General features: G+C 37.5%; 1 protein-coding gene across 6 annotated transcripts in view; it reads right to left on the bottom strand.

Annotated features, from left to right (window-relative positions):
• SHTN1 (shootin 1) overlaps positions 1 to 15,048 on the bottom strand; it is a 116,924-nt gene that overhangs the window by 45,652 nt on the left and 56,224 nt on the right. For all 6 annotated transcript variants that reach the window (XM_007469595.1, XM_007469596.1, XM_007469591.1 and 3 more), the window contains 2 exons: positions 11,556 to 11,650; positions 1,007 to 1,153 (listed from right to left, as the gene is read on the bottom strand). In XM_007469595.1, coding sequence (XP_007469657.1) covers positions 1,007 to 1,153; positions 11,556 to 11,650 — 242 coding nt within the window. The remainder of the gene's footprint in view (positions 1 to 1,006; positions 1,154 to 11,555; positions 11,651 to 15,048) is intronic.

Here is a 15,048-nt window from a genome sequence, read left to right as displayed (position 1 = left end):
CAAAAAAAAAAAAAAAAAAAAAAAGAAAGAAAGAAAGAAAAGGTAATTCCTGCATATGGAGACAAAAAAAATTATTTCCCTTCCATCCTACTCCCCAGGCCTCTTTCCCCGGGGCAAGCATAGTTACTACGTATTCATCTAGAGGTTCTCTACATATACGCCAACATTTCTTATGGAAGAAAAAAAAATTAACTCTACCTCACAACCATCTTGGTAAAAACTCCAGGAACTTCCAAGGATTAAATGTCAATATTGTTGCTGAAAGAGACTTCGACAGGTGGTAACAAATGGCAGCTAACAGCCTTTCCTTCACAAACTAGGTACACTGTAAGTAGTATAAACACTGATGTAATTTTTCTCAAGTGGTTTCTTTAATTTGAAAGGCTTTGTTCCACCTCTTCGCCTCTCCTCCTCTCTGCCTCTCTTTCTCACCCACCACGGTGACTATCCTTTCTGCCAAGCACACACAGGTAGGCTGTGCCAGCTGGAATAGCTCTACTCATACAAATTGAAATAACCACTTAAGTCTTTAAACATATAGATCTGTGCAAGTTTATAAAATCACAAATTTTCCCTAAGCAAATAATTACTACTAACATGGACTTTTCCTCCCTCTCTGAATAAAACCTATGCCCTCCAACAAGCTCTTTGAGACCACTACACAATACACTCTCCTAGTGTGTGCAGTCTCCCAAAACACAATCAACTCAACTTGGAAATGCGGATTTCCAAACTGCATTATCCAAGCTCTTTCTGAGTTGTATCTTTTTCCCTCGCTTCTTCTGACCCTTTGGACAGTTTAAAGATCATTGTAAAGTCTACAGCAATGCATAAATTTTAGTTGGATACTATAAATTAAATTCATTTGGTAGTTATTTTTTCTAAAAGGTGAAAAGACTGGAAAGACTTCGTCACTTAGGCAAAACATGGAACTATGAGCTACTGGACTGACTCTTCTCAATCTAAGTATGTGTGTGTATGAAAACTCCAGGAGAAAATCTGGTACCTTTTGTTGATGCTCAATTCTCTCTTCTTCAAGGAGCTGTATGAGTTTTGCATTTTCATCTAAAGCTTTCAAAAGCTGCTGGTCAGGAGCAGAGTTCTGTAGCAGAAGGTGGCTTTGTCTCTTTAGCTTGTTTTGTTCAATAAACATCTGCAAAAGTTAATTATAAAAATGTATATACCAATCATTCTCACACATCTCCTCAACTGAAACTGGAACAAAAGGAAAAGTATGTGGAGTTTTTATTAAAAAGTTAAAGGCAATTTCTGAATTATAGTATAATGATTTTAGAAGTAATGATCGCTATGATTTCATTCATAACTTTTATATAATCTTTAGAACCTTTACCCTTGCCTCAGCACAGTATATATACAATAGTTTAGCCCTATACTGCAGTTTTTAATAATTTATTATTGCTTTAAAGTACATTAATACTAACAGTAGCAGCTAATATTTATCAAGAACTTATGCCAGGTACTCTACTAAATATTTTATACACATTATTTTAATCCTTACCTCAATCCTATGAGTCGAATGTATCTGCTATGAAAAGCTAAAATGTACTAAACACTATGGGATAGATACAGTGGCAATCATTTTACATACATTTTATCATCTAATCCTTAGAACACCACTGTCAAGTAGACACTATTATTACCCCACTTTTACTAATAAGGTAACTGAGGCTCCGAGTGGTTAAGCAGCTTTCTCAAAGACACAAGTGAGTAGCAAAATCAGGATTTAAACCCAGATCTGTCTGATTTACAAGCCCACGCTCTTAACCATCTGGCTAATCTCCGCCCTCTGCTATCTACTAGACCTAAGATTCTGTCTTAAATTAGTTTTTCCCCAGGGACGAAAGTAGTTAACAGTAAGAGGGTAAAGAAGAGAAGGAAAAAGGTATATTATTATTTACTGAGCATTTTATAAAACAATTTACATATATTATTAACTTAATCTTGACAACTTTACATGATTGAAGGCAACATTATTTTCTATTCACCCATTATTTCTTTTCCTTAATACCCTACACAAGTCAGCCAATGGGTGATTCCAGGCATGAAATGTTTTTCAAATTCTGATATCAGGCCTATCTTACAGTAGAGCAACAACATTTTCAAGTGAAATTTACATTCTTCCTCCATCTAACACCTCATTTCTCTGTAAGAATAGGTATAGATAGAGTGTGAATGAATGTGTGCACGTGCACAAATGCCAGGCTGGAGAAAAGTGAGACGGGAGGTGTCCACACATTAGGGAAGAGTAATCAGTATTCCATCATAGTATCTTAAACTTGAGATCAATGGTTTAATTGAAATGACTTATTTCAGGTTACTATTATTTTAAAAAATTATTTTTTAATACATTTTTCCCTCTTAAAACTTAACTGGTTGGGGTCCCTTGCTGGTATCTTAGAAAATATCTCAGAGTCAACATGAAAGGCCAGCAAAAAGCAGCTGACGTAAGTGAGATTCTCTGGCTTCCCAACAAGTGAGGCCTTTTGCCAAGAAAGCTCAGAGGCCAGGAGCAAACAGAGAGGAAGCAGTCAGCAAGGTTGACCAGGACAGAGGTGGGAGCTCAGCACTAAGACAGTGCAGGGCACAGGTGACCATCAATGCCAAGGGTGCTTTATTACTCTCCCTGCACTGCTTCTCTGTACTCTGGTTCTCTCTTGGGAAAAGGAATAGATCTCCTTTTCTGTATAGCACTCAGGAAAACTTGCTTAACTTTACATGATTATAAATTATCTCAACTCTGTTATTCTGGAGAGAAAAGAATAAAGATATGTCTTAGGGATGCTAACAACATGAATTTCTTTTGCAAAACCCTGTAACAATCCCTAAATTACAATATAAGATGAAAAGAACATACAGAAAAGAAATTCCTTTCAATAATAATGGTAACTTGAAAAATATTAGTCATTACACTACCTTTTCTAGACTTTAAGATACTAAAATAAAACACTAAATAATGCTTTTTCTAAGACGTATTTAAAGAAAATTCAGTTACCAAACACTAATGAATTTGGTTTTTAGCTATGGTAAGAACTTGTTGGTTAGAGTTATTAAGTTGGTCCCTTACCAGACAAATAATATCATCATTGGTATCAGAATTTCAGAGAAATTTTCCTAAATCTTTTCAAAGAATGAGAAGAAAATGTTATTAATATATAATTCATTTTTTCCAAAATGACATTAAAATATCATCATCTGAGTTGTCTGAAAACAACACGAATTACATAACAGTTTCACAGTATATTGGGACTACATGTTGAAAAAGGTATCCACACCATTAAACAGAGAAAAGAAAAACTACACTAAATAGCAAAAATTATATATTCAAAAAGTACAGGAAAGTCATCAAAAATTGAAATTATGCTGAGGAAATACAAAATCTGAACATAGCTAGGAAGACAACTTGTTGTTTCTTCCTTGTGGGGGATCATGTTTTTGATTTCAGGGTTTTTGGGGGTTTTTTTCCATTTATTTTTGGCTGCATTGGGTCTTGGTTGCTGCCCGCGGGCTTTCTCTAGCTGTGGCAAGTGGGGGCAGGCTTCTCATTGCAGAGGATTCTCATTGCAGAGCATGGGCTCTAGGTGCGGAGGCTTCATTAGTTGTGGCACGTGGGCTCAGTAGTTGTGGCACGTGGGCTCAGTAGTTGTGGCACATGGGCTTAGCTGCTCCGCGGCACGTGGGATCTTCCCAGACCAGGGCTCAAACCTGTGTCCCCTGCATTGGCAGGCAGATTCTTAACCACTGCACCACCAGGGAAGTACTGGTTTTGGTTTTTAATTGGACAAGTGTGAACAGAAGTAAGAAAGAAACATTCAATTTTTAATTCACACATTTGAGAATTGTTTGTATGTTTACAAGGCATATACCTTCCTTTAGTAACTAAAAAAGGTAAACTAAATTAACTTCAAAAATTGATTTCTGAGCAGAAGCAAGAAGAACTGCAATCCTGCAACCTGTGAAACAAAAACCACATTCACAGAAAGAGAGACAAGATGAAAAGGCAGAGGGCTATGTATCAGATGAAGGAACAAGATAAAACCCCAGAACAACAACTAAATGAAGTAGAGATAGGCAACCTTCCAGAAAAAGAATTCAGAATAATGATAGCGAAGATGATCCAGGACCTCGGAAAAACAATGGAGACAAAGATCAAGAAGATGCCAGAAATGTTTAACAAAGACCTAGAATTAAAGAACAAACAAAGAGAGATGAGCAATACAATAAATAAAATGAAAACTACACTTGAAGGAATCAACAGCAGAAAAACTGAGGCAGAAGAACGGATAAGTGACCTGGAAGACAGAATGGTGGAATTCACTGCTGCAAAACAGAATAAAGAAAAAAGAATGAAGAAATGAAGACAGCCTAAGAGACCGCTGGCACAACATTAAATGCCATTCGCATTATAGGGGTCCCAGAAGGAGAAGAGAGAGAGAGAAAGGACCAGAGAAAATATTTGAAGAGATTACAGTTGAAAACTTCCCTAACATGGGAAAGGAAATAGCCACTCAAGTCCAGGAAGCTCAGCGAGTCCCATACAGGATAAACCCAAGGAGACACATGCCAAGACACATAGTAATCAAATTAGCAAAAATTAAAGACAAAGAAAAATTATTGAAAGCAGCAAGGGAAAAACGACAAATAACATACAAGGGAACTCCCATAAGGTTAACAGCTGATTTCTCAGCAGAAACTCTACAAGCCAGAAGAGACTGACATGATATACTTAAAGTGATGAAAGGGAAGAAACTACAACCAAGATTACTCTACCTGGCAAGCATCTCATTCAGATTCGATGGAGCAATCAAAAGCTTTACAGACAAGCAGAAGCTAAGAGAATTCAGCACCGCTAAACCAGCTCTACAACAAATGCTAAAGGAACTTCTCTAAGTGGGAAACACAAGAGAAAAAAAGGACCTACAAAAACAAACCCAAAACAATTAAGAAAATGGTCATAGGAACATACATATCGATAATTACCTTAAACGTGAATGGATTAAATTTGCCAACCAAAAGACACAGGCTTGCTGAATGTATACAAAAACAAGACCCATATATATGCTGTCTACAAGAGACCCACTTCAGACCTAGGGACACATACAGACCGAAAGTGAGGGGATGGAAAAAGATATTCCATGCAAATGGAAATCAAAAGAAAGCTGGAGTAGCAATACTCATATCAGATAAAATAGACTTTAAAATAAAGAATGTTACAAGAGACAAGGAAGGACACTACATAATGATCAAGGGATCAATCCAAGAAGAAGATATAACAATTATAAATATATATGCACCCAACATAGGAGCACCTCAATACATAAGGCAACTGCTAATAGCTATAAAAGAGGAAATCGACAGTTAACACAATAATAGTGGGGGACTTTAACACCTCACTTACACCAATGGACAGATCATCCAAAATGAAAATAAATAAGGAAACAGAAGCTTTAAATGACACAACAGACCAGATAGATTTCACTGATATTTATAGGACATTCCATCCAACACTTTCTTCTCAAGTGCACACAGAACATTCTCCAGGATAGATCACGTCTTGGGTCACAAATCAAGCCTCAGTAAATTTAAGAAAACTGAAATCATATCAAGCATCTTTTTTGACCACAACGCTATGAGATTAGAAATGAATTACAGGGAAAAAAACGTAAAAAACACAAACACATGGAGGCTAAATAATACGTTACTAAATAACCAACAGGTCACTGAAGAAATCAAAGAGGAAATCAAAAAGTACCTAGACACAAATGACAATGAAAGCACGACGATCCAAAACCTATGGGATGCAGCAAAAGCAGTTCTAAGAGGGAAGTTCATAGCTATACAAGCCTACCTCAAGAAACAAGAAAAATCTCAAATAAACAATCTAACCTTACACCTAAAGGAACTAGAGAAAGAAGAACAAACAAAACCCAAAGTTAGCAGAAGGAAAGAAATCATAAAGATCAGAGCAGAAATAAATGAAATAGAAACAAAGAAAACAATAGCAAAGATCAATAAAACTAAAAGCTGGTTCTTTGAGAAGATAAACAAAATTGATAAACCATTAGCTAGACTCATCAAGAAAAAGAGGGAGAGGACTCAAATCAATAAAATTAGAAATGAAAAAGGAGAAGTTACAACAGACATCGCAGAAATACAAAGCATCCTAAGAGACTACTACAAGCAACTCTATGCCAATAAAATGGACAACCTGAAAGAAATGGATAAATTCTTAGAAAGGTATAACCTTCCAAGACTGAACCAGGAAGAAACAGAAAATATGAACAGACCAATCACAAGTAATGAAATTGAAAGTGTGATTAAAAATCTTCCAACAAACAAAAGTCCAGGACCAGATGGCTTCACAGGTGAATTCTATCAAACATTTAGAGAAGAGCTAACACCCATCCTTCTCAGACTCCTACAAAAAATTGCAGAGAGGGCTTCCCTGCTGGCGCAGTGGGTGAGAGTCCGCCTGCCGATGCAGGGGATATGGGTTTGTGCCCAGGTCCGGGAATATCCCACATGCCATGGAGCGGCTGGGCCCGTGATCCATGGCCGCTGAGCCTGCGCGTCCGGAGCCTGTGCTCCGCAATGGGAGAGGCCACGACAGTGAGAGGCCCACAAAAAAAAAAAAAAAAATTGCAGAAGAAGGAACACTCCCAAACACATTCTATGAGGCCACCATCATCCTGATACCAAAACTAGACAGAGATACTACAAAAAAAGAAAATTACAGACCAATAACACTCATGAATATAGATGCAAAAATCCTCAACAAAATACTAGCAAACAGAATCCAACAACACATTAAAAGGATCATGCACCATGAGCAAGCTGGATTTATCCCAGGGATGCAAGGATTCTTCAATATATGCAAATCAATCAATGTGATACACCACATTAACAAACTGAAGAATAAAAACCATATGATCATCTCAATAGATGCAGAAAAAGCTTTCGACAAAATTCAACATCCATTTATGATAAAAACTCTCCAGAAAGTGGGCATAGAGGGAACATACCTCAACATAATCAAGGCCATATACGACAAACCCACAGCAAACATCATTCTCAATGGTGAAAAACTGAAAGCATTTCCTCTAAGATCATGAACGAGACAAGGATGTCCACTCTCACCACTATTATTCAATGTAGCTTTGGAAGTCCTAGCCATGGCAATCAGAGAAGAAAAAGAAATAAAAGGAATACAAATTGGAAAAGAAGAAGTAAAACTGTCACTGTTTGCAGATGACATGATACTATACATAGAGAATCGTAAAGAGGCCACCAGAAAACTACAAGAGCTAATCAGTGAATTTGGTAAAGTTGCAGGATACAAAATTAATGCACAGAAATCTCTTGCATTCCTATACACTGATGATGAAAAATCTGAAAGAGAAATTAAGGAAACACTCCCATTTACCACTGCAACAGAAAGAATAAAATACCTAGGAATAAACCTTCCTAGGGAGACAAAAGACCTGTATGCAGAAAACTGTAAGACAATGATGGAAGAAATTAAAGATGATACAAACAGACGGAGAGATCTACATGTTCTTGGATTGGAAGCATCAATACTGTGAAAATGACTCTACTACCCAAAGCAATCTACAGATTCAATGCAATCCCTATCAAATTACCAGTGACATTTTTTACGGAACTAGAACAAAAAATCTTAAAATTTGTATGGAGACACAAAAGACCCCAAATAGCAAAAGCAGTCTTGAGGGAAAAAAATGGAGCTGGAGGAATCAGACTCCCTGACTTCAGACTATAATACAAAGCTACAGTAATCAAGACAATATGGTACTGGCACGAAAACAGAAATATAGATCAACGGAACAGGATAGAAAGCCCAGAGATAAACCCATGCACCTATGGTCAACTAATCTATGACAAAGGAGGCAAGGATAGACAATGGAGAAAGACAGTCTCTTCAATAAGTGGTGCTGGGAAAACTGGACAGCTACATGTAAAAGAATGAAATTAGGACACTCCCTAACACTATACACAAAAATAAACTCAAAATGGATTAAAGACCTAAATGTAAGACCAGACACTATAAAACTCTTAGAGGAAAACATAGGAAGAACACTCTTTGACATAGATCACAGCAAGATCTTTTCTGACCCACCTCTTAGAGTAATGGAAATAAAAACAAAAATAAACAATGGGACCTAATGAAACTTAAAAGCTTTTGCACAGCAAAGGAAACTACAAACACTACGAAAAGACAACCCTCAGAATGGGAGAAAATATTTGCAAACGAATCAATGGACAAAGGATTAATCTCCAAAATATATAAACAACTCATGCAGCTCAATATTAAAAAAAACAACCCAATCCAAGAATGGGCAGAAGACCTAAATAGACATTTCTCCAAAGAAGATATACAGATGGCCAAGAAGCACATGAAAAGCTGCTCAACATCACTAATTATTAGAGAAATGCAAATCAAAACTACAATGAGGTATCACCTCACACCAGTTAGAATGGGCATCATCAGAAAATCTACAAACAACAAATGCTGGAGAGGGTGTGGAGAAAAGGGAACCCTCCTGCACTGTTGGTGGGAATGTAAATGGATACAGCCACTATGGAGAACAGTATGTAGGTTCCTTAAAAAACTAAAAATAGAATTACCATATGATCCAGCAATCCCACTACTGGGCATATACCCAGAGAAAACCATAATTCAAAAAGACACATGCACCCCAATGTTCATTGCAGCACTATTTACAATAGCCAGGTCATGTAAGCAACCTAAATGCCCATCAACAGAGGAGTGGATAAAGAAGATGTGGCACATATATACAATGGAATATTACTCAGCCATAAAAAGGAACAAAATTGGGTCATTTGTTGAGATGGATGTAGGTAGAGACTGTCATACAGAATGAAGTAAGTCAGAAAGAGAAAAACAAATATCGTATATTAACACATGTATGTGGAACCTAGAAAAATGGTACAGATGAACTGGTGTGCAGGGCAGAATCTGAGACACAGATGTACAGAACAAACGTATGGACACTAAGCGGAGAAAGCGGTGGGGGGGAGGGGGTGGTGGTGGGATGAACTGGGAGATTGGGATTGACATGTACACACTTATGTGTATAAAACTGATGACTAATAAGAACCTGCTGTATAAAAAACTAAATTTCAAAAATTAAAAAAAAAGAAAAGCACTGTCAAATACTCAAAGTTTGGCAAAATGAAAATAGGAAAAAAAAATTGACTTCTACAGCTCTACACTGTACACTCCAACAGGGCAAGGATCATATTTGCTTTCTTCACCATTATATTCCCACTATCTACACACTGTCTGGCTTACCAGGTGTTTGCTGAATGCACTAAAGAACAAAATGCAAAAGTGGTACTTCTCTGGTTAAGCTAAGTCGTGTAGTTATCTGTTGAAAACCTGAGAATTTGTAAACCGTGAAAAGGGAAGATATACTAGTTCTAATCTAGCTTTATCTTTTCTTCTCACTACTGTGTAGATCAAACCTAGATATTGTACAATCATTGAGCACTGCTGCAAATACTTATGCTACCAGTAATGTAAGTGTCACCGCTCTTGCTTTCCCTCCTCAAACTTCTCTCTCCTCATTCTGGGTTAACATGTCAGCATTACTGTTTCCACCAATCACTACCAAGTGGATGGCAGACTGAATCATTCATTCATTTTTTTTTTTTTTTCTGTCATACGCGGGCCTCTCACTTGTTGCGGCCTCTCCCGTTGCGGAGCGCAGGCTCGGCGGCTGTGGCTCATGGGCCCGGCCACTCCCCGGCATGTGGGATCTTCCCGTACTGCGGCACGAACCCGTGCCCCCTGCATCAGTAGGCGGACTCTCAACCACTGTACCACCAGGTCAGCCCTGAAGCATTCATTCTTAAAGGAATCTTACTTCTTCCATCTATCCTCTCTGCTACTGCATGGCCTTCAAGTTTTTCTTTGAGCTGCTTTGTGCTCTAACATCATTCTACAAACAAGAAATGGAAAACTGAAAATGTCTCTCAAAATAAGACCCTAGCATTCAGGTCAAAATCAGCCAACATTTTCAGTTCTGCAATGGAGGCATCTTCACATTATCTCTACTCTCCCTCCCCTCAACCATTTATTTATTTCCTTTTTTTTTTTTTTTTTTGCGGTACGCGGGCCTCTCACTATTGTGGCCTCTCCCGTTGCGGAGCACAGGCTCTGGACGCGCAGGCTCAGCGGCCATGGCTCACGGGCCCAGCCGCTCCGCAGCACGTAGGATCTTCCCAGACCGGGGCACGAACCCGTGTCCCCTGCATCGGCAGGCGGACTCTCAACCACTGCGACACCAGGGAAGCCCAAGTTCCATTATTTATGTATGCTGCAGCTTTTTCCAAAGGGCTCTAACACACTTCAATTTTTTTTTTCTTCCTTCCAGGAAATAAGAGAACAATACTTACTCACCTTTCATTAAACTCTCTGAGTAAAATGAATCATAATATTTCAAATCAGATCTTCTCAGGCTAAATCTTTTGTAGAGTTCATTGCTAGCACAGCTACATTCAAGCACAGAAAAACTCCTGCACAAAACCATAATCTGATCCTCAAATGTCATTCCCATAACCCCATGCTTTGTCTTCCTTCTACACCTTGGATACGTCCACCTAAGAGTGTTTTATATTTCCTTAGCTACTTTCCTTGAACCTACAGTATGCACACAGACTCAAAATATTTACACATGATGGAAATTTCATGCAGATCAGCTCCATATCATGAGCTGTTACAGTTCAGCCAACTGGTGCCTCATCATTTCCCTGGAAACCAGTCCCAGAGCCATGGAATACCCAATAACCACATGGCAACAAAGTTAAGGCCAGAACATGAGAAGCTCAAAGCTTATCTCTAACATGAGAGAAAAGTCATTACTCTGGTGAAAGGCTCAGATAATGGATGTGTAACATGACAATGTTCCACAGCAAGCGGAAGAATCAACTCACATAATGAGAGCACTGAATAGCAGCTGAAGAGAAATACTAATACCATGACATTGTTATTTCAGATGGTATACTGAGATGTAACCTAGATTCTTGAGGTCTTGAGGCTACTGGAAACATGCAAAAATCCTGTACTCAAGCTGGACTTTCCCTCACAAGTTATGGGATTGGTATCCCTAAATATAATTTCTTTTCCCGACATAGCATTTTATAGTTTACAAAATTCTTTTGAAAAATTGTGCCATTTGATTTTAAAATCCACTTGGTTACGTTAGTAACACCACCCATTTTACAGATGGTGAAAGTGAAGCCCAAAGAGGCTAAGGGACTGCTAATAACTGCTAGTAACATACAGCTACTAACTGAATGACATGGCCAAAATTTAAACCCGGATCTTCCGACACCAAGTTCAATGAATCTGATACTATTCCATAGCTCCCTAGATCAGGTGATCCGTAATTCAAAGTGACAGCTGCTTATTCAACCTCAAAAAATATTTTTATATGTCATCTGCAAAGTTCTTTAAAATATAAAAATAAAATACGAAGTCTCTGCAAGATATTTACCTCTTGTGCAAACGACTCTGCTTTCTTTCGAAGGTCCTTCTCCAGTTCCAAGTTCACTTGCATTTCCTCATACTCTTCTACTGCTAGCATGGACACTTGAGAAGACAAGGAAAAGAAAATGGACAATACGCCACACAGATCATCAGGAATACGGATGAAAAATAGTGACGAAAAGATTCCTTATTCAGGCATATAAGCACCCACATTCATTGCTGGTTGGAGTATAAATTGGTAAGACCTTTTTAGAGGGCAACTTGGCAACATGAATCTAAAATCTTAAAACTATTCATACCCTTTGAGTCAATAATTCCACTTTTAGGAATGTATTTATTCTTCTAAAAGAATAAATCATGAACATATAGAGATTTAATTGCAAGGGTGCTCTGTGCAACATTGCTGAAAACAGTGAAATAATCTAGATGGTCTAATACTGAAGGATCAGTAAGTAAAGTATGCTGTGTACAAGAAATATTCTGCCATCAAAATTACAGTGTAGAGGCATATTTACTGAATGGAAAGACATTCATGATATATTTTTTAAATGAGTTCATTTTTGTTTTTTAAAAGCCACATACAAAACACGTCAACAAGGATTTCACTGAAGAGGAAGCATGTGAAAGGCCAATTACCATCTGCATTAGTAACCAAGGAAAAGGAAAGTAAAACCATAGCTACCTTTTTATACTCACCAAAGAGGCAACTGGCAAAAATTTAAAAGTATAGCTATATCAAGTTGGGAGAGAATACAGAACAATGGAAACAAATACACTGTTAAACTTATAAGTATAAACTTATAGATCTACTTTAAAAATAATTTGGCATTATGTAGTGAAATTGAAGATAAAATTTTACCTTTGGCATATATCTTAGTGAAACTCTTGGATATGTGCACCAGAAGACATGTATAAGAATTTTCATAACAGCATGACTTGGAATAGCAAAAAAACTGGAAAAAACTCAAACATTCACCAAATGGATACTAGATAAATGAATTTTGGTATAGACATTGAATGAAATATTATACAGCAGTGAAAATAAACATACCACAGTAATATACTTCAACATGATGAACCAGACAAACACAAAAAGTAGCAGAAGGACATATGCAAAATGATATCATTTATATAAAGTTCAAAAGCATGCAAAATTAAACAATATGCTGTTTAGGGATATATATATATCTGACAAAACTATAAATAAAAGCAATGATAAAAGTCCAAGGAAGGAACACAAGTAGAGACTGATGTTCAGGGGCTTGTAAAGCACCGATGGGCAGAAAAGATACTTCTTTTGTTGGTATTTTATTTATACTCCATATACACTATTTAATAAACAAGTCAATGTACATATATAGGTTTTTTGATTGAAATATAGTTGATGCACAATATTATATGTTATAGGTGTACAATATAGTGATTCACAATTTTTAAAGGTTATGCTCCATTTATAGTTATAAAATATTGGCTATATTTCCTGTGTTGTACAATATACCCTTGTAGCTTATTTTATACATAATAGTTTGTACCTCTTAGTCCCCTACCCATAAATTGCCCCTCCCCCCTTTTCCTCTCCTGGAAGAATAAACACTAAAATGTTATTAGTGCTTATCTCTGGACTGTAAGGGTTGAGTTTTTTTTTTTTTTTTCCTTTTCCCATATAAATCTATACTTTCCACCAAAAAATACGTTATTTGAATAAAAAGAAAAAATGTACATATGTAAGTTATTTCAAAGTGTTCTCCATGTTTATAAAGAAGAGAAACAGCCTTAGATCCATATGGGCCCAGAGTCAGAGCTTTGAATTAAAGAATCACTGTGGACAGAAATCTTCAAAGGGACTATACTGTCAACATAGGAGCAACATGAATTCTTTCCTACTTTTTGATATTTTGTGACCTATTCTGTTAAATAATGATGTAGACGGGACAGAGGGAGTGATGACGCCTTTACCAACTAGGAACCACATAGGTGGACAGCACACTAGTCTCTCCATTGGCATCCAGCAAGGCACTTTCAATCCTGAGCTGAGTCATGTCAATAAAAACCTTTAAAAAGGCTCTCTTAATGGCAGCTTTCACAAACTGTTCCTCCAGGGCACTTCAGTCCTAACTGATTAAGGACTGGTTTGCTGTGTAATGACACAGAATTTCAAACTCTGTACTCGGTCAATCTACTGCCTCCTCAGAGGAAAGACTAATAGTCTTACTCAAGTAAAGCAATGAAGTGGTGGTTTGTGATATGAATTACAGGTCCCTGAGAGCTAAATGATCTTCAAACCTATTTTTAAAAAAAAGAAATTTCACAAAGAAAACAAAGAAGATTATGACTATCTGAAGCCCTGGGCAAGATAACTGACTTTCTATTCTATTCTATTCTATTCTAGTCCAGAACACTATAATAAAAAGTGAATTTTCACATGACCTGGCCCTCTTGGATTCTGAAAGAAATTCGGTTGGTCCTAGTCATGTATTTATTTACATAATCTCCCTCTTCCTAGATAAGGGTCTCCCTGAAGGCAAGGCCCATGATATTAACCTGTGCAGAGCCCTCTGTTTCTGGCACAGTGCGTCACGACTGAAAGTTCTTCTACACCATTTCTATCTTCTTAAATGCACAAAAGGCAGAGGAAATGTTACAACCTAGTGCACCTCCCACACTTAGCTACAAGGTCCTTTATTTACTAAAAAAAAATCTCAATTCATGAATGACACAAAGATGGAGAACTACCACCAATAACCATAGGGAAGGCCCTGGGTCTGAAAGGTTTCCTTTTAGTGTTGTAGCTTCTGAACTAGGAAAGACAGTGGCTGAGGGAAAAAAGGAGAACGAAAAGCATAGCAAGTCCCCTCCCTTAAGAATTATGTTTGCAGAACTGCACTTTGCTCCTTTGCCCTAAACCAGGGGACATAAGAAATGGTCCCATAAGACTTGATGCTGTGTTTTATGACAAGGATGATGTAATCAAATTACACAGAATTTTCTCTAGAAGTAGCCTCTGGAGAAAGTTCCTTCCCACCATGAGACCAGGTCTGCTTCTCCTGACCAATGGGTAAATTTTTATGTGATTCATAAAAATGATCATGAGTCTCTCATCACTCTGGCTCCTAGACAGCTCAGAGCCAGACTTCAGGCACACAGGCAGGGAATGTGCAAGAACTCGGAGTAAGTAATAAGCACTTTGTACATTAACATATATTCTCACTTTCCCTTTGTCCCATTTCCCATATCCTCTTAATTTAAAATTTTTTCATATAATGTTGCATGTATTTATGTAGATATCCTAATCTCTTCTGGATTGAGGAGAGGTTTACCAATTAACCTACCAGATATATAAATACTGAGGGGATAGCCAATATGGCCATGGTCCCAAGATATATGTAGGACAAAAGAGTATTTAGGTTTGAAGTTTCAAAATGAGTGGGTCATGAATTCCTCAAGCAAAAGCACTTTTAAATGTCCCCAGACTCTCAGGTAGGTGGTAAAAGAGCAGGAAT

The sequence above is a fragment of the Lipotes vexillifer genome, unplaced genomic scaffold (genome assembly GCF_000442215.2).
Source record: "Lipotes vexillifer unplaced genomic scaffold, Lipotes_vexillifer_v1.1 scaffold240, whole genome shotgun sequence".
NCBI lineage: Eukaryota > Metazoa > Chordata > Mammalia > Artiodactyla > Lipotidae > Lipotes > Lipotes vexillifer.
This window is presented reverse-complemented; position numbering and strand designations above follow the sequence as displayed.